Here is a 19,825-nt window from a genome sequence, read left to right as displayed (position 1 = left end):
TTTGAGTGTGCAATTTGCAGTTACCTCCTGGAAAAGGCAGTGTGCTAATGAATTTCAGATGTGGTGTGAATAGCTTATTTGTACATTCGTGCAAAATCAAACACATTTGGTACAAATTTTGTTTACTCTTTGGCTTCAAAGAATAAAATCATGCCAGTAGCCAACAAGTGCAAAGACAATCCTTACAAAAGGAAACATTGGTTTCAGAGAATACAGCGTGGGGTTTTCTGCTGGACAAAGAAATAAAAGAAATAATTGGCCTGTTCCCGTGCACATCTTTTTTTTTTGAGACAGGATTTCTCTGTAGCTTTGGAGCCTGTCCTGGAACTCGCTCTTATAGACCAGAGCTAGTCTACAAGCTCTGACCTCGAACTCACAGATTTACCTCCCGAATGCTGGGTTTAAAGGCAAGCGCCACCACCGCCCGGCCCCTTTACACATTCTTGAAGTTACCCAGGTTTGCAATTCTACTCTAATCTGCTGCTTTGCCCGTCTGTGGGGAGACGGAAATTCATTCCACAGATTAAGTGTTAACTTGTCCTAACAAGAATCTCCTCATGTGATGGGAAACACATCTTTGATCAAATTTATATCGAAAAGAAGACACAATGTACTTTTCAAATGCCGGCTGACTCAGAGTGTGAGCTGAGTGGGGCGGCCATCTGCCTAACTGGTACTGGGAAGATTCCCTATTGCTTCGGTAGCTGAAAGATGCTCTGCGGCCAAAGCCTAGGACAACTTTATCCCTCTGTGGCTCAGTGTGCTCGGAGCCTCCAAACCACACTGCTTCACACCACAGTCTGTGTCATCAGCTTACAGGGATCCGTAGAGAAGTTACAGATGACACTGAGAGCCACTCATATACACAACTATAGTTTCACTCCGGCAATGTGAAGACTTCACCCCCTCAAGCTTCACAGAGAGATGTGGGGCTCCCCTTTTCACTCCCTCTCTTTGGGATTCGCATTATCAGGTCCTGGGTTTAGGGATTCAGTTCTAGCAGGGGCTTATGATCCTGCGGCCACATGCTAGTGATCGCAGTAGGAGGAGAAGGAAATAGAGTAGCACCCTACCCTACAACAGCATGCATGTGTTTGTGCTTTCTCTTAAGTGCTAACTATATCCCACGGGGATTCCGATACCGTCTTCTGATTTGTACGGCTCAGGCATGCAGCTTCCTGAAAGCTAGGATTAAGGTACAGCATTCGTTCTCAGATTTAAGCAGGTATCAGAAACACAGGATTACTACCATGTGCGTTTGGGGCCTACTTCCAGAATTTTCTGATTCTGTAGGTGTGGGACCCAGAAATCCACATTTCTAGGAAATGACCAAATGTACTTGCTGCTTCTGGTCTAGGGATCATACTTTTGAAAGCAGTGGAGTCAGGATTGCAAGAGCACAGTTTTCTCAGGAAGGAGAATGATCGTATTGATCTCGTCTAGTCTTTTACCCCAGTTGTTATGTTTATGAAGTTTTTTTTTGTTATTCTGAGACAGGGTCTCTCTGTGTAGCCTTTACTTTTTTGGAACTCACTCTATAGACCAGGCTGTCCTCCAACTCAGAGATCCTCCTGAGTTCCAGAATTAAAGATATATGCACTACTGCCTGGTTATTATAAAGAAATTTTAAGGCTATTTCTCTACATTAATCAAATACACACATGTATTCTTCACAAATGCATATTAAAATGACCTTAACTTGACTAGAAATTCAATGATCACAGTATTTTGAAAAGAAAATAATAAAATATATTTTATGTTTAGGAGGAAAACAATCACTCTATTTCAATTCATCTATTTATTTAAAAGTCAAATTTCTGCTATACATATTTGTATAGAGAATTTTCAGACACTCAAAACTAATTAACAATGAAAAATCATAACCAGGTTTAAAAGCCCATTTTTCTTTCTACTTGAGCTATTTTTTAGGTTTATATCATAATTTACACAATTATAGTCTTCCTTTTTCAAAATATCTGTTTCTCTTATATCAAAGCTCTTTACTGGGCTGTGTAATTATACGCAGCAATACCCAGGCATTTTCTCACAAAACTACCCCAAGCATCCAAAGACCCTTGCGGCATTAGTCAGATCAACAAAGGACAGCATTTTACAGCTGCCTGTTAAGAACAATGTGAGGTCCGCTGAGCCATCTGTTTAGGCTATAATTTATAAATGTTCTTTTGGTTATGAGATCACATCCATTTAAAATGAAAGAAATAAGAGGAATATTTCCCTAGCCTTTAAGAAGCTGAATGTGTTAGCTCAAGGTTTTTAGAGAAGTACATGCATAATTACTTCTTCCTTTTTCAGAATAGTATTTTAGCTATAAATATCCAGAGGGTGGCAGTTTCGTCTGTAAGCCTAAGAAGGTGACATGCCGGAGTATTGCATGCGCATGAGTGCATGTGCCTGGACTTTCGTGTACATGACATGGCCTGCATGTTGAAGTCAGAGGGCAACTTTTTGGAGTCAACTTTTTTTTTTTTCAGTGTTATAGACCCAGAGATCAAACTCAGATTGTTAGAATTGGTGACAAGTGCTTTTACCCACTGAACCATTTTGAGTTCATTCCTGAGAGCCTAGTTAGTTTTTTTCATTAATTAGTAGTTGTCCCTGTGAAAAGTGACCAAGTTAATATCTTTTGTTTTCTTACAAGCGAGGCAAAATATCCCAGTTTTTGGAAGTTCAATTAAACAAACACATTCCTTTAAATTTGACAATTCATGTTTTCTCTTTCTGCCAGTTTCAAAATGATTTTTCCCCTACAAAGCTGTACTCAGAAAACTCCATATGACAAAAAAAATTCTTTCTTGATTTCAACTAGTGCCTCTTAATTCCATTCCTTTGAGGAAGACCACATAGGGACAGCAATGTGGAAAACTAGAGGTCAGCCACCTATGGGTTCTAATGTATCTTCTATTCATCCAACTTGCTTTTCTAGACACGTTTCTGTTGTCTCTGAGGTGGATGATATCACATGGAATTCAGATACTTAACACGGAAATGGCCATGTTATTGTATATCTGTAAGGATAATGCTACCACTTACAACTCTCAGTATGTCTGGCCCCCCTATTGAACCCTCCTTTGTCAAGAATTACTTTTAAAAATGCCATAACTTGGTCTTTGGATGTTGCATCCTATTTCAGGCCTTCTGTTTCTGCACAAAACTGAAAACTCTGGAAAAAGCATGTGGAAAGGACTAAGACTTTCATGTTTTTATTAAACTGCTAAGACATAGACAATTGGTTATATATATATTTATTAAAAAATCTAATGGTAGCTCCACTAGATATGTGATTGGCATGGTGCGTTTGAAAGCACTGTTTAAGACGGAAACACAATAGAAACCACAGCACTTGCATAAGAAGTTCTCAGTTCTGGACCCTCTTAAAGAAATATATGTGAAAAAAAGAAATAGTTTTTGTACAACTATGATTCATTTGTAGCTTTCATTTATCCTAATCCAGACAGTCATAGTAAATGTGTTTGACTTATTGGACACACTTATGCAGAGAGGTTTATTAAAACAGAGAGCTCCTCGAACGGCATGGTGACATCAGGGATCTCGGTCCTTGGAGCACACTGTTGCTGTAAGCAGAGGCCCTCACACTTTCACACTGGTTATGAAACGCTATTTTATGCTGTTGGCCTGGAATGAGAACGTCACACATCTGCAGGCAATTAGAAGGAGCTGGGCTGCATATTTGATTAGCTCGATAATAAACGGGCACAAGTGTGACTGGACTTATATTAGTCAGATCCCTAGACGGATTATTCTGTTGTTATCATATTATAACTCTTTTTATCAACAATTAAGTAAATCCACATTTATGGGCACTTTGCAAAATTGGGAGGTGGGAAGAAATCCAATTTAAGCCTTAGGTCATTAAAGAACCTTTAAGGCTGCTTTTGTACATAAGCCCAGTACAGAACTCCAAGCCCAAATTTTAGAAATTGCTGAATTATTTAGAACAGTTTAGATTAAATACTCTGGTGTATATATAATAGATAGCTATGTATTTATATTTTCTATAAGCAAAGTGCCTAATAATTTTTATTTGTAATTAAAAATTACCCAGAGAACTGAAAATTATTGTATTTTAATATGCAAAAATCCTTGTAAGGTAGTCTAAATATATCTTTTGGTATTTTAATTAATTTAATAAAAAATGTAAGATAAAATTTCATCCAGTAACCTGAAAAATAGTTAAATGACTACTTAAAAGCACAACTTTCCAATTAGACAGAAAGCACATAACATGTCTGTGATAATACTGTGAAATTGGACCCTAGATATATGGCTAATGGCTTTATAAAGATACTTTTTCCTTTTCTATTAATTAATATGTCTGTTCCTATGGGGTTTTTTTTGAGATGCTTTAAATTGAAATAGGATTATATCACTTCCCTCTTCCCTTTCCACCCTCCAGCCCCTCCCAGATATGTTCCCTCAACCCCTCCCAAGTCCTACCCTCACTCCCAAGAGGATAACCTATTTTCTTTGGTTATTATTGTCACATATATATGCACAATATATCAATACAACCTGCTGAGTACATTTTGTTGGTGGTGTTATATGATTTGGGGGTTACCCACTCTCAGTTGGTTAATGAAAAGGGGGCTGATCCCTAATAGTCAAGAAGTGGAAACAACCTAAATGTTCTTCAGTAGATGAATAGATGATAAAAATGTGATACGTGAACAGATTGGAGTACTATTTACCTACAAAGAAAAATGAACCACAAAGTTTTTTGGTAAGAGGATAGACCTAGAAAAGACTATACTGAGTAGGGACACCAGACCAGAAAGCCCATGAAGCATGTTCTCCCTCATCTGTGGTTCCTAGTCCCGATCCTCAGATTGGAGGACAGGACCTAGAGTAGCCACAGTGACTACAGTGACCACAGGTGGTGTGAAAAGGGGAACTCCAGCTGGGGAGGAGGGAGGTCAGTACTGAAGAAGGAGGAATAAAGGATAAAGAACACTAAGGTTGCTTGATAAACTTCAATGAATCATTTTATATTTACATAAAATTATACAGAATGCATGTAAGTGTGTGTGTCGCTGTGTTTCTCTTTGTGTATGTGTCTGAGTGTTTTTCTCTGAATGTGTGTCTGAGTGTGTATGTGCTTGAGTGTGTGTGTGTGCCTGTGTCTGTGTGTATGCTGTGTATGTCTGTGTCTGTGTGTGTATGTGTCTGTAGTGCTTGAGTGTGGGTGTGTTCCTATGTCTGTATGTGTCTGTGTGTCTATGTGTGTCTATGTGTGTGTGTCTATACATGTCTCTGTGTGTGTTTATGTGTGTCTCTGAATGTCTGTGTGTGTGCCTATGTATAAATGTATGTGTGTCATAAAGGAAGTTAAACCACTCTGACTGTAGCGCTTTCCATAACAATCACAGACCAACAAAAACCTTGGTAACTGGGTATAAGAAACCTCCTTTTGAATGATTGGCCATGGTAGTCCAAGTGATTCCTAAAAGATATAGATTATTAATGTAGTAGTCATTGGTTGCCTCTCAGGGGTTGTTTCCATTGATGAAAACACCACACACTGAGGGCACATGGATCTGACCTGAAAACCTCTTTCCTGTGGTCTTGCCTCCATGGTTCCAGAAAATACTCTGCAAGCTGCCAAAGAAGGGAAACAATTAAACAGTTCTACCCAGATGCAGTACCTAGGAACCATGGCAACGATCAGAAAGATACCCATAAAGATGCAATATGTGATGCTGAGATGTTGGTGGTAACCATAAGCTGTCTAACTGGACTTAAAGTCCATGCAGCAGGAGGAATGTCATGCCAATCCTGCCTAGCCAGCTTTCCAGGGCCAGTGACCTGATGGATATTGGGAAAGAATCAACTACCATCACTTGGCTAGACCAACACAATTCCTTAATACACTCTAAATCGTATCCTTACACAGGTAAGTGTAGTTACCACCCTTCACCTTAGAGCAAATGGAGATTATCAGAGAAAAACACAACCAGACACAATACAGAGGTCAATATATTGTGGTGAGCCTAGCACCGACAGACACATCTGCATCACAGTTCCCGGAGCTGTGGGGATAGCAGCAGCAGAAAGATTGTTAAAGCCAGAATACCAGGACATCTGCTGTGAAACAGCCCCTCCTAGAAATGGCTGAACAAGCAAGATTGGAACAACGGCAGTAGCAATGAGCATGCTAACAAGGATAGGGAAAATTTTAAGGGGTCCCACCCCAGGACATAGAAGCACAGGTAACTAGTCTAAATATTTTAAAGGAAAATTACATAAGATCTCATTTTCGCTGTTCACAAGTGTTTCTACTATACCTGATGCATGTCTTGGATTTGTTTTAATCTAAAATTTCTTCATTCAATTTTAGACATTGTTCCTCAATTCAGCCAGAAGTATCAATGATGGACCATGAGCTACTTTGATAAATAGCCCACTCTTCATCTGTTTTTTTTTTCTCTCCAGGTATCATTAAAGTATACAATACCCAAAGGGCTAAAAGTAACTCAGAATGTAAAAATTTAAACATCTTCACCAAAGATATTTTATTTCAGATAAAATACCACCAAAACTTTCAAGTTAATGTATTTAAATAACTCAGCTAAAAGATGAAATATCTGAAACAAAGTGAAGGCATTTTTTCACCAGTATTCATCCGAATACATATATTCTCATATAACCTCATCAGTTTATCTCATTGTCATAATCCTAAATTAGATACCAAAATACCAAGCAGATGCTGAAGCATTCATCATCAATACTGGAATTCTGACTCATGACAGTAACACAAAACAGATGCTCCTCTGAGGTCCCCTGAAAGGTGACACCGTCACTGCATGAGTTTGCTCTTGATGTGGGGTGACTTAAAATTTGCCCACAAAATATCAAATAATAAAAGCCAGAACAGGGTGAATTCCTCACTTAACTTAGAAGCCATTGAAAAGCTCCTGTCTCTGTTTTGAAGACAGAACAAAACACTAGAGAATAGACCATGTCCCTGATGCTTGATGGTACTACCTCTTGAGAGATTCATGACCTCATTCATGACCAGGCAGAAGGGCAGGGCTCCTAGGCCCCATCCCTTGCCCAGTGTGGATGGTGATGACAGACCTGCCCATCCCAGGGGATCTACCTACTCAGCCCCTAGCAATGTGAAAGGAGTCTGGGATCTCGTAGAATTCGTTCTCAATAAAAGAATCATCACACAAGCAGTTCTGAGAGAATTTGCCAAGAAGGAAAAGGCAAACAATCTTTTAGCACAGCCCAGTTAGTTAATATCTTACATATCTTCAAAGCCTAAGATTCATATCACTCTGCTAGCATGACCCCTCAGCTGTTTCTAGAATATGCGGTGATGTGTACTCTGTGGAAATAAACAGAGAAGCCCAGGCATATGGTGCCGTGGTGCATGCAATAGAAATAAAATGTGTTGAAATGAGACCTTTAAAAGAAACAGTCTTGTGAATGCAGAGCTGCCCTCCAAGGTGGAGAGAAGTAGGAACCCTTTCTTTCCTCTTGATTGGGGAAAATAAATTAGTGGTAACTCCAACAGAAAAAGAACCCCCAACCAAAAAAAAACCCCAAAACCCCAAAGCAAAAACAAAACAAAACAAAAAAGTTAAGAAACTGAAGGGGACATTTATGGAGTAGGTAAACAGCACAGTTTCAAATTTCAAACAAATAACCGGACCCCTCGCCCAACAGCCGTGACTCTGGCACCTCCCTGCTTGGGCTTAAAATCCAGCTCTGTGCCTAACACCTGTGACCTCCACTTCTCAAACTTGGCTACATACTGGAACCACACTGGGAGCTTTAAAGAAATATTGATGCCTGGAATTCATCCTGAGGGAGTGTTGTTTAATTGTGCTAGGGTGTGACTTGGCCACCGAGAAGAGAAGCGTTAAAAGGCTCCTCAGTGACTCTAAATAGAGCAGTGAGTTGGGAACCACTGGTGAAGTTTCTAAGGCACAGCTTCCTCGTCCGTAAAATAATAATGACTTCACGAGCAAGTACCTTTTAGGAGTATTGCAATGATGACTTATGCTACTGTAGACGAGGCACTTACCACCCTGTCCTGTGTGGGAAGCCCTTGATCAATGTGAGCTATGACCTTCTCACCAGGAGGTGCCCTTGGACAAAAACTTCCTTGTCAGTACAAGTCATGCTCACCTTGGCACACATTATGCTCGCTTTGCTCGTAGCCTGCTGCACACTGGATCCGGTGGGAAGGGTTGGAAGCCATACGCTGAGGGTCAGCTGGGTTCCTCCGGATGACAAAATTATTTCGGCCGGTCTGTACTTCAGGGCCAGCAACTGCAGTGGCACTGGCTATGACACCACCTCCAGGCATCACACCGCTGGTTGCCATGCTACTGGCAGCTACGCTTCCGGTAGCGGCACCCGATGGTACTTCCGCAGCTGGTGTTTCTTGCTGAGGTTGTTCGTTATTGACAATAATTTGGGCTGTTTTAGGAAGGCAGAGATATCCTCCATAGTGGTTGACACATTTCATCCCACCTTTGCAAGCGTCTGGGACAATGTCACATTCATCAATATCTGTAGTCAGTAATAAAATGAGTCAGCAAACGTCTCAGTGGATAGAGTGTGGGTTAGCACGCAAGGGCTAGGAAGGGAAACACACGAGACGGAGACAGGGTTCATGGACAGCGACTCTTTGAAGCAAGCTTACCTTTGCACTGCTGTCTTACAGGGTCCCACTCATATCCGTCAGTGCATTGCTGTAAAGAAAATACCAGACATGGAGCCAGGAGGCAATGAATGGCTTCCCTAAGAAGCTACTGTGAAAAGGTTATCTGAGGCTTGGAACCCTAGAGAAACGAGATGGGCAGTTAGTTCCACGTTCTCCCATCTAAGACATGTATGGCTAATGGGCAGCTTAGGGGGTCCCTTCTTTTCCTTCAGTTGTCCTGTTTCCATGGTGTGTTTGGGACAGTTGTCCTTCACCATCTTCTTAAAATTCCTTTCTCTCTTTCAAGACTGCTCACCCCAAATATTTCTGACTGATATTTTTGGTCGCTCCCTTCCCACTTTGCATTGTAAACTTCACACACACACAAAAAAAAGATAAAAAAACAAGATTGAAAAAAAGGTCAATTGGGCTCCCTGTTTTCACGCATCCTAAATTCTTGAACCTCTCTAAATCATCCTGAGGAGCTGTGTAGTAGAACCCAGTCCTCTGCTGCTCACGTAACTGCTCCTCTCTTCAGGCTAGTGGAGCCTAGTTCAAGCTGATTCAAGTCAACTAAATGCGACCCCCATCATCTAGGTCACACATTCTTTCCCCAACCGCAACACTCCTTCCTCTCTCACCGCCTTGTGGTAACAGAGACATCCTGACAGTCACTGTGTACTATGGACTCATCAACGGCCTGGCCTGCAGCTCTTCTCCTTCCTCTGAAACACATCTGAAGGGGCCCTTCACTCTGCCACGTGGGCCTGAGCTCTCCTGAGAGCCCCGGCTGTCTGTCTATGACAGGGGTCCTTGGATCTTAGAGCCTTGCTCATGCCTTCTGTTTGTCTGTTAATGTCTCTCCCATTCATTATCTCCGCTTCTCTCCTCAAACTCCAGGTACTAAAACATTTGTGACAGGGCTGTGACTAGAAGGGGGTACCACTGAAGAAGATCATCCTAGAAGGGGGGGGGGCTCTACCCTTGCTGCTGCTTTCTCCATCTCTACACTGTCCTCTGGTCTCCATTGGGGAGGTTTTGGGGTTCACCAGGGGCTCTGACTGTCTGCTGACTTTATTCTGGTTTTTGGTCAGATGCTCCTCTGAACTTGAACTGGACTCCATAGTCCTAAAGCAACGGACTCTTATCCTTTCTGACAACTTCCTTCCCCAGAAGGAAGATGGATGCTGGAAACCTCTTAACAGACTTTTTATTTTATGTCAGAACTCTTCCAGACTGTACGTGCACTGGCAAGTAGTTAAAGGGTCTGCTCCCAGAGTCCTTTTCGACCATAGGAAGGGCTTTCCTCTCTGCCATTCACGTAATGCTTACGCCATCATTCTACTAAAATTCCACTTCCCAAAGCCTCTTTGCTTCTGGCTGGCCGGAAACTGCAGCTTTTCTCTGTGGGAGATAACAAATCTTCCTCTTTTCTAGACAGACACCCTGCTCCAATCTCATGAGAATAGCGCTTACTTTTCCTAAATTGGTGTCTCCAAATTCTCTTCCTTTGACCCCTGCTCCTCTGATCTCAAGGTAGCTCACTGCTGCTCCCTCCTCCCCTGTGAGAGTTTCTCTGTGAATTCTTCCTGTTTCTTGGCTTCCGGCCCTCTCTTTCTGGTTTCCACAGGAACATTCTTTTCAGGGCTTTCCCTCTCCCTGTGGGCCGTCCTCCATGATTTCCCTCCAGGGCTGCTCCGGAACTCGCAGTACGAGGTGCCTCTGGTTCCTACGCAATTTCATTCTGTGCTCCACCAGCAGGCTCCTAACCTTTGTCTGTAGTCTCCAGATTCTCTTCAGCCCCACCTCCTTCCTCCCCCCTCTTCTCTCCAGGAACTACACACCTAAGACATGAAGGTCTATGTCCTTCCTGCACCCCTTGGGTCCCCTGCAGCTCTCAGTTGCAAGTGGCAAAACCTTTGCTGAAACTGCCCAAACTGGCTCTAGGCCCAGGGGCCTGCTGCAGCGCGGTCTGCTCAGAGGCAGAACTTCGCTGGATGCTCTGCCCTTCTCAGGGTTCAGCGTGATCATGTTACTTAAGTGTGTGTCATTTGTTCATGGGCTGCACGCTTATGTTTCTTGGCTTGGGTTCATGAGCCACATGTATGTAACTTATATTTAGATGCCATTCTGTATTCCAAGAAAAAAAAAAAAAACTAAATAGAACCTGTAGTTACTGTAACTGAGTGCTATGTACCTGTTTTTAAGATATGGGGATGCGCACAAGTGGGCTTGGACATATGTTTACAAACTTTTGAAGACGCAGAGGTTTTTGCTCAGACATGCGGGGACATTCACAAACAACCGCCTGTGCTTGCTTACATCCTAAATGTTAACTTCTCTTTCACAGTGACTTCAGGTGACCTCCATGCTGTCTACACTTATGTCTGCTAGATATTTGGATACAACATGCATGTTTTCTGTGTTTCAAATATGATTTATTAAACTTTCATTTAGAAGATTACTGTTTGCAAGATTTTATTAAAAATTCGGCATAAAAAGTCATCAAATTCAAAAAGAGATATAAAGGTTATGTATACAAAATTTGTAAACCCATTTTAATCTTTGTTCATAGCAAAGGTTAGAAAGGGTTATTGTCTTTAGACAAAAGAGATTTTTATATGGGAAATTAATGAAAGATGGTTATAATATAGTTGAAATATAATTAATTATAAGTGCTATGGCCAAAATTCTAAGTATCGAGATAAAAATCAATGTTCTAGTTCTCTATCTTGTTACAGTAAGTTTTCCTTAAGCATATGCTTTAATTCTTCTATTTTCACGTGTGTGTAGTATGCATGTATGTGTGTAAGTTTGCACATGTGTAGGTGTATGTGTGCATGCATACATGCTTGTGGGAGTCTGAGGCTGAAGCCATGAATGATCTCAATTATTTGTCTACCTTATTCAATAATGCAGAGTCTCTCTATAACACCCAGAGCTCCCTGATATGGGTAGTCTCACCACCATCTCTAGTCTACCTTATGACTGATGCAGACTCTCTCAGTCAGAGCCCGAGCTCCCTGATATGACTAGTCCCACTAGCCCACCTGTTCTGGGGAATCCATGGGTATTTCGTTCCAAGGCTGGAATTATAGACAAGCTACCACATTTGCCCAGTACTTATGTGGTTCTGGGGATCCAAATGCTTGTCTTCACACTTGCATGGCAGATTACTGAACCATCTCCTCAGTCTCTAGCTTCCTTAAGTATTAATTTTTCTCTTAATAATATTTCTGAAAGCTAGATTTGGGGTTTATTTAACTCATTCATTTATGCATATGTGTGTAGGCTCATGTGTGTCATGGTTCATGTATGGAAGTCAGAGGACAATTTTGGGGGTTCAGTTCTCCCTTTCTGCTATATGGGACCTGAGACTGAATGCAGTTTGTCAGCATGGCATCAAGCGCCTTTACCTACTGAAAATCTCACAGTCCAAGAATTTTATTATAGTAAGTGAGATATTTAAAACCTGTGATTTGATTTCTCCAAATGCTAAATATGTTTTCCTATTGTATGAAGCCTTCACTTGCTGGTGCTGTCTTAACACTAGGAAAGATTCTGTTGTCAAAGATTCTTACTATTGAGATATTCCTGCTAAGTTACACACTAATTATCAAACTTATTCTGGTAGACAAATAATTAAATCTATTTATCAATTTGACCCCTTACACGAATTTTATTGTAACTGTGATCCTCAGTCCTCCAGAGGCCTAATTCAATAAATAATTACCATCAGTAAATTGTGAGTTTTTCACAATAAGCCTGTGGGAAGTGTAGATGATGAGATGATTTCACTAAGCAAAAGAAGACCCCTCCAGTCTAGAGGGAGGGCATTGTGCTTCCTTATTTTTTCATTTCTGCTATCTATAAAAGATACTTGAAATTAAGCTTGGTACATTCTTAATACTAAGGTAAAGTTGTATTGTATCCTTAATTAAATCATGCTTTTTGCTGTAGCTGTTTACTTACTCAGACCCCTTACCCCACTTGGACTAACTTCTCATCTTTAAACATCTCAAATGTTTCACCGTCTTTGAAAAGGATAAAAGAAATCTAATTTGAAATTGACCAAAATTTATTTTAAATCTTCTGAAAGAAACTCTATTTGTGGGTTATCTATAATTTAATCCAAACTCTTAAGCCAAATCCCAACCTTTTCTAATTTAAAAAAATAGTAACTGAGTCCAACCACTTAGATTACTCCTCTTCTGCCTTTTATTCAATTTGCTATGGTTGGGAATAACTAAAAAATTTGAAATGACCTTTTCCAGACTACACTAGAGCAACTGTTTTCTTCATCTTTACTTCAAGATGTTCTATACAGGGGATGGTGGTGCATGCCTTGAATCCCAACACCTGGGAGGCAGAGGCAGGTGAGTTCAAGGCCTGCCTGGTCTACAGAGCTATATCCAAGACAGCAAGAGCTACACAGAGAAACCCGTTCTTGATAAAAAACAAACCAAACCAAAAGAGAAAAATAGGTAACAGAGAAACTTGTGCCCCTACTGCCATGGCTCACCTCTCTGTTCACTGTTCTGTGAAGGGCAGCCAAGCCACATCAGCTTCCTCTTAGTGAGTCTGGTAGGGAGGATACTGTGCCCACCTTTGCAAAAAAAAAAAAAAAAAAAAAAAAAAAAAAAAAAACAAAAAAAAACCCACCCAGCACTCAGGAGGCGGAAACATTCAGATCTCTGTGAGTTCGAAGCCAGCCTGGTCTATAGCAAGAGTTCCAGGATAGGTTCCAAAGCTACAGAGAAACCCTGTCTTGAAAAACCAAAAGAGAAAAAAAATAAAGATGTACTATGTTTTTGATTATTTTAATAGGGGACATAGTACTTCTATTGCACCAGCTATGAAGAACAGGACAAAAAAATCAAGCCAGGTTGTGATGACTAATTAAGATGATTCAGGAATTTTTTCTGTCACAGCTTTAGTAATGACGTCTCTCTCCCAAGATCCAGCTTTCTGACTATCCTAGGAATGACCTTCCTGGCAATGGAACACATGGAACAATATTTCTTATGTTTCTTCAAAGGCTGTGTGTGTGTCACTACAATTTCAACAAGTGGTAGCTGTGTTGTCACACTTCAGCGGTGAGTGTGGACAGGTCCAAAGGCTATCTTCCCTCTAACTCCAGGATAGCCCCCCTCACCCTCGGCAGGAGACAACCAGATTGAGCATGGTGCTCAGTATCTTAATCCCCTCCATATAAAGTTATTCCTCTATTTCTTTTTATATAAATACAAAGTTAGGAATATTAGAACCTGAACCAACTGCTGCCCACGTAGTTTTGTTTCCTTTTACCCTCATAGTTCATTCTGGATATGTTCTCCCAGGCTAACAGACTCTAAGCAGTCAGGGGTCACTAGGGACACACCCTTCATGATGGACGCCCGTTAGCTAAATGCCAGTCCCCACCCTCAAGATTCTACCCTCAACATCTTATTCCTTCAGCAAAACTGCAAGACATCCACCCTCTCCCCTGCTGCCCATGAAGCAGAGCCAGTCTGACACACATATGTACTGTGGAGTACTCACCAACCACATGCATGGCAGCCCCTCTTGTTAAAACCTGTATGTGTAGAAGGGACCTTGCCCATGCTGCCATATGAGCATGGGCGCTCCCCAGAGACTCCAGCATGCTCTTTATCTGTCTATAGCATTAGGGTCTGAGATCCTCTCAGAACAGAGCCTCTGTCATGCGGCAAGCCCCCACGTGTCTCCTCCACACTCTGAACCCCAAACTTATCACCGAGTATGCAGCTTCCCTGTCATCCTGACTTTGAGTCCACCCCCAGGTCTGGCCCTAGCTCTAGTTTTTCACCAAGCAGCTGCTCACAGTAGGCTTTCGAATTCAAGATGGTGAAGACCTTGTCATTTTCCTCTGACAGCTCATGGACCAGAAGAACAGGTGGGTAGGGAATGAGTTATTCCAATATGCCAGCTGTGATTTTGTGTGGAAGGAGACAGGAGGAAAGTTCTTGCAGAGAAAGTAAGAGTGAGCAAGGATTTAATGAAGGACAATTTTTTTTTTTTTTGCCTAGCGAGCTGTAGAAATTCTAGGAATGGAGATCATTGTGAACAGAGTCATGAAATCATTGAAGAGGCAAAAAGTTCTGTTTGGAGTTGAGGTCAGCAAGGCTGGCCGGGCTGAACCCAGGAAGTCTTCCTTGTCCTTGAGAGTGAGGAACTAGAATCCCTGAAGGTAGGATTTCCAGGTTTTCCTAGGCCTCCAAATCACTTGGCGTGCTAGTTGAAGGAGACTCTTCCACTCTCAAGGATCTGACTCTGTCAGTCTAGATAGGATGCTTGGGATCTGATTCTTTGGCAAGTACTTTGGACAATAGCTATGCAGACTGTCTATAGATTACACCCTGAGAAGTACTTCAGACAATGGCCAGAAAGGGCGTCTGTAGATTACATCCGAGAAACACCACTAGAGAAGGTAAGAAGCCTCGGCAGAAGTTTTAAACTCAGGAAGGATTTTGATCAGATGGTATCTGAGAAAGTCAAAGTGAAGAAGCTGCTTCAGGCAGACTCCCAAAAGTAGAGCAGACAAATTCATTAACTAGCAGTGAGACCTGACTGTGCACATAAACGCGTAGCAAGTACCTGGTGGAGGCACCCCGGTCAAGTCAGCTGCCTTAGTGACACGTGAAACCTACTAGGGTGAAAACTCAACTCACATTATCCCTTACACTGATTTGTCTTAGTTTTTCCAACACTGTTTAAGGCACCACCACCAAGCTCTGATCACTCTTCCATGTCTGTATTACCAATGAGCCTTCCGGGCCTCTCAGTGAGGCAAGACTCCTTATGCTTACATTCGGCGCACAGTAGCCATGCTGGTCAGGTTTACAACCCCACCTATGAACTCACGGTGACTCAGACATGCACAAGTCCTCTTCCCCATCCACTCTCCAATCACTCTGCGTGTCTTGGAGACCACGCCAGGCCTTCCTAGAACAATCTGAGCTGACAACCTCCATCAAGGGGCCATGCCAGGTCTTGCTAGGACAATCTGAACTCAGAAGCTCCATCAAGAGGCTGTTCCAGACTTCCTATAACAGTTGATCCCAGAACCTCCAGCGAGAGCCAACATTAAGTTATTCTCTTTTACATTAGCACTCACATCAACCACTTTGGCCTTTCCATGTCTTTGGTGATTTGTATAATCCATGATAACTTTATTTAGAAGCCTTGTAGTTTTCAACAGTATCTTTCCCAACATAGAGGGCTGAATTATCTCAATAAACCAATAACTCTAACTACTTTTGATAGTGAAAGAGTTGTTTATGTAGATATTTGTCCAATAGTAGTTTAGCGAACCCGATTATCTCTAATACGAAAGGGGAACATAAGACTGTCTCTTTTGTAGATACCAATCTTTCAAACCATGTCAAGATGGCAGTTCATTTGATAATGGTGTGATGAATAAGGAAAACTTGCAGTTTGTTTTAGGCATTTATCACATTACATTAGTGCATTAAATATGGTTCTACTATTAAACATGTCTGCCTTGAACGAAGTTGGTATCCCTACTTGCTGGCTGTGTAACCTTAAATCAAGTGGATAACCTTTCTGGTCTTCCATCCCACCATCAACAGAATAGTGCCGCTCACCTGACACTTGGCTGCAAGGGGGCAGAGATTGTGTTCACACTGAGGTGACTAAGCCTTCACTTCTGCTCTCTGAGCCATCAGTTATTAGGCATACACATCTTACAAGAGGATAGACTTAACTTATTATCTCTCAACACAAAGAGGGCATCCTATCTGGAAGACCTTTATAATAACAATCCTAAAACTGTAGGATTGTAACTCACAATGGATACTTTCTGCTAAAAAGAAATAAGATTTAGGTGATTGGAAAAAGGAGGAGGTGTAAGATAAGCAATTCTAAAAGCAGTAATTGCCTAAGAGATTGAGATGGACAGATCATGCATCCAAGGCCAGGCTGGTCTACATGGTGATTTCCAGGACAGAGTCTCAGGAAAAAGGAGCAAACTCTTTTATTAGATGAATAACAGCTTACTGAGAAGGTAGTAAATTTAGCCTGAGTAACAAAACGTTTTCATTTGAAGATAAACAGCACGTTTTCATTTTTCTTTATTTTCATGTTAACACGGTATTTTCACTAACCGATTTTGTTAACAGTTGATGTGAACAGCAGAAGGGAACATCTGCTGGATGGGTAATAATGTTATAGGGATAACATAATGCAAAAGTGAGATAATGTTTACTATTAGTAATTGATATTAGCTCACTTCTGAGTTTTATTATAAAAACATTTGCATTCTTTTTAGTAGGATTACTTAATTTTAAAAATTGGAAAGAAGCAGAAAAATGTGTTTTTCATATACTCACCCAGGACACATGTCATTCTTCTCACAACCCTGAGTTAGAAACACAGAGCAGAGGACCCAGCACCTCATCACAGTGAGGTGAACCCTGGCCTGCTCTCTCCTCACACACTGGGCAGTGGGAGGGGCCAGATGATGTTTTAATTATTTTATCAAACATTGGCTATACTGGTGCAGCTAATTAGTTGATCAGATTTGACTCAGAAATGCCAGAGATGCCAATAGAAGTTACAAGACCAGGAGGCACACTGTGTATTTTAAATCCTCTTTAGCAAATGCTGTCTCCTGCTGACAGAGAAACTCTTTGCAGGGTTCTGACGTGAGTAGACAGCCTCCATGAATTCAATAAAGATCACTGTGTTCACACAATGAACTATAAGGACAGTGGGCCCAGGAACAGATGAGACAGTGTCCTTACACGATACATTCTTATTTGACTTGAGTGTTCCTCGCATGCATTGACTTCATCTGATTATACCCAGGCTTCCAGATTCCTCAAACTCATCGATTCATTGAGAGTCATAGAAACATAGAGCTTACACGGATGAAGATATTAAAGTCATCATTTTAAGTCTTTCACAAATCCTTCTATTTTGTTGCCCATCTCATCTGAGAATCTGAATGCACCCTTGAAAGAACCCAAGGCAGTTTATCAGGAATCCCCCATCTGAGTCATATTAAAGTGTTTAAGTTACTTTGCTTTACAGAACACAGCCCTATTACCCTGGCAGAGGCGGGTAAGGGCTGTCACAGACCACTACTCAGTACTCTTATCTCCAATTCCATCGCCCCTCACCGTGTATGTGATGGTTTCCTCGGTGTCCTGTGACTTGACCATCAGCAGAGTCAGCAAAGTTAGGAAAAGGGTTTGCAACATCGTGACTTTCTAAGGAAAACACAAAGGTATTTTTAGTGTCTGCTGCCTGGAAAATCAAAACTTTAGCAGTGAAGAAACAAGCAAGAGCGGGAGGGTGGAGAGCCTAAGATACCCAATTTCCAGTCTTCTTTCTCACCCCCGCCCCCAGCCACCGAGAGGAGAAACTGCAGCACCTCATTTATTCTTTTTCATTCATCCTGAACCAAAGATGTTCAGCGTCTATTTATACCGCACCTACGCATTAGGCTCCAAAACAGGGGAGTCCAAAAAGGGCTATATAATATGATCAGTTCCAAAGAGACTGTGCGACCACCCGTTCCCACGTGGAGGGGAAAATGGGCAGCACCTGTCTGTTCTGTGGAATCTTTGAATACCCACGTGGTTCACCTCTAGCTAGTGAAGTTCTTACCCTGCTCAGTAAAAATACCTGCCAACCAATATGGCCTCAGACTTTCTTCCCCCCCGCCTCCCAAAAGTCCAAAATACCCAAACAAAACTAGAAGAGCGATCTCCAAGTTCCTGGTAGAAATTCTCACAGAGCTTCTCACTGCCCGCAGGGCTACTTCCCACGTCCTCTCTCTTGAAGCACCCTATCCATCCCGCCCTAGGAGCTCAACTTTGTTTCCAAACTCAGGGCATCAGAGATCAGCCAGTCAAAGTGGCGGATCCCTTGTTCCTTCGTCCCAAGGTCTCAAAATGTGCTATACCCTGGTCTAGGCTGTGTAGGGTCGGACATCAGACTGCACTGCAACCCTGGGTACCGGTTTTTGGGTGCCTGGCTTGGTGCCTGCAGGGAGTTGAGCTCCGCTTTCTTAGGTGTAAGCTACTAGGCGCCTGTCAGCGTGAATCGCTGAATGCTTTAACTTCCACCCAGCCGCTGCGCAATCCAGGTGCCTCTCAGATCTTGCACATCCGTCGCTGAACTTTAGAGACCATGGTCACCAGCAAAACTCTCTGGGTTGGTAGCCCGCGCACACACTCTGCCCATCCCAACAGATGTCACCCAAGTACTGGCATAGGCTGACAGTTTGCATTCCCAGACCCTCACCTCCACCTCCCTCTCCTCTGCCCGGTTGCACAGACTGGGATAGTTCTTGGGTCACCCCACCACACTCCCCGGTGCAGCCACCGCGGGTATAACGCACACCCTCTGACTTCGGCTTGGGGCTCCTACCTGCGGGTGACCGCGCCTCTCTCCTGCCCTGGCAGTGAAGGAGTGCGCAGGGGAGGGCAGCCCGGTGGGTCTGAAATGGCGAGGTCTGGCAGCAGCAGCAGCCACAGGAGGAGGGGAAAGGGAGGAGAAGTAGGGCGAAGGAGGGCGGAGGAGAGAGAGAGGGAGGCGCAAGCGCCCAGCCCAGGCTGCAGCCCGCGGGAAAGCGCGCCCCTCGGCGTTGGGGTCTGGGGGTGTCCAGCTGTCCTCTGCGGTAGGCCCCTCGGTCTCCAGATTCACAAAAATTTGAGACGTGATGTCAAATATCATCCGCATAGAGTTTTTTAGGTTCTACAGAAATAGCTATATATATATATATATATATATATATTAATTTCAAGAAGTGATTCCTGGGAGAGTAAATTAAGGTTATTCACAGAGATGGTCCTTTACGTCTTAATTTCAGATTTATTTATTTATTTATTTATTGGTGGAGGGAGGGTCTGCTTCCTCAAATGGTGCAGTGGTGAGAACAAATGTGTTCATTTACGGGCCTACTAGGTGCTCCAGGTTGGGAGTGGGCCAAATGGAACTCACACTAACAAAATGTGTACCTGCCTGAATGCATGCCTGTCCCCTGCCCGCACCGCCGTGTGTGTGTGTGTGTGTGTGTGTGTGTGTGTGTGTGCTGTTGTTGCTGCTCTTTCAACTCCTCTCCTTTCTTATCTACAGTTTCTTCCT

General features: G+C 42.4%; 1 protein-coding gene across 1 annotated transcript in view; it reads right to left on the bottom strand.

Annotated features, from left to right (window-relative positions):
• Nucleotides 1-19,260, bottom strand: part of Efemp1 (EGF-like fibulin extracellular matrix protein 1) — a 64,094-nt gene extending 44,834 nt beyond the window's left edge. The window contains exons 1-4 of the mRNA XM_048427583.3: nt 19,109-19,260; nt 17,854-17,943; nt 8,693-8,741; nt 8,173-8,559 (exon numbers count right to left, since the gene is read on the bottom strand). Coding sequence (XP_048283540.3) covers nt 8,173-8,559; nt 8,693-8,741; nt 17,854-17,934 — 517 coding nt within the window. The 5' untranslated portion in view covers nt 17,935-17,943; nt 19,109-19,260. The remainder of the gene's footprint in view (nt 1-8,172; nt 8,560-8,692; nt 8,742-17,853; nt 17,944-19,108) is intronic.
• Between the last annotated feature and the right edge of the window lie 565 nt (nt 19,261-19,825).

Source organism: Myodes glareolus, chromosome 8, assembly GCF_982192425.1.
Source record: "Myodes glareolus chromosome 8, mMyoGla1.1, whole genome shotgun sequence".
In the NCBI taxonomy this organism is placed as follows: Eukaryota; Metazoa; Chordata; class Mammalia; order Rodentia; family Cricetidae; genus Myodes; species Myodes glareolus.
This window is presented reverse-complemented; position numbering and strand designations above follow the sequence as displayed.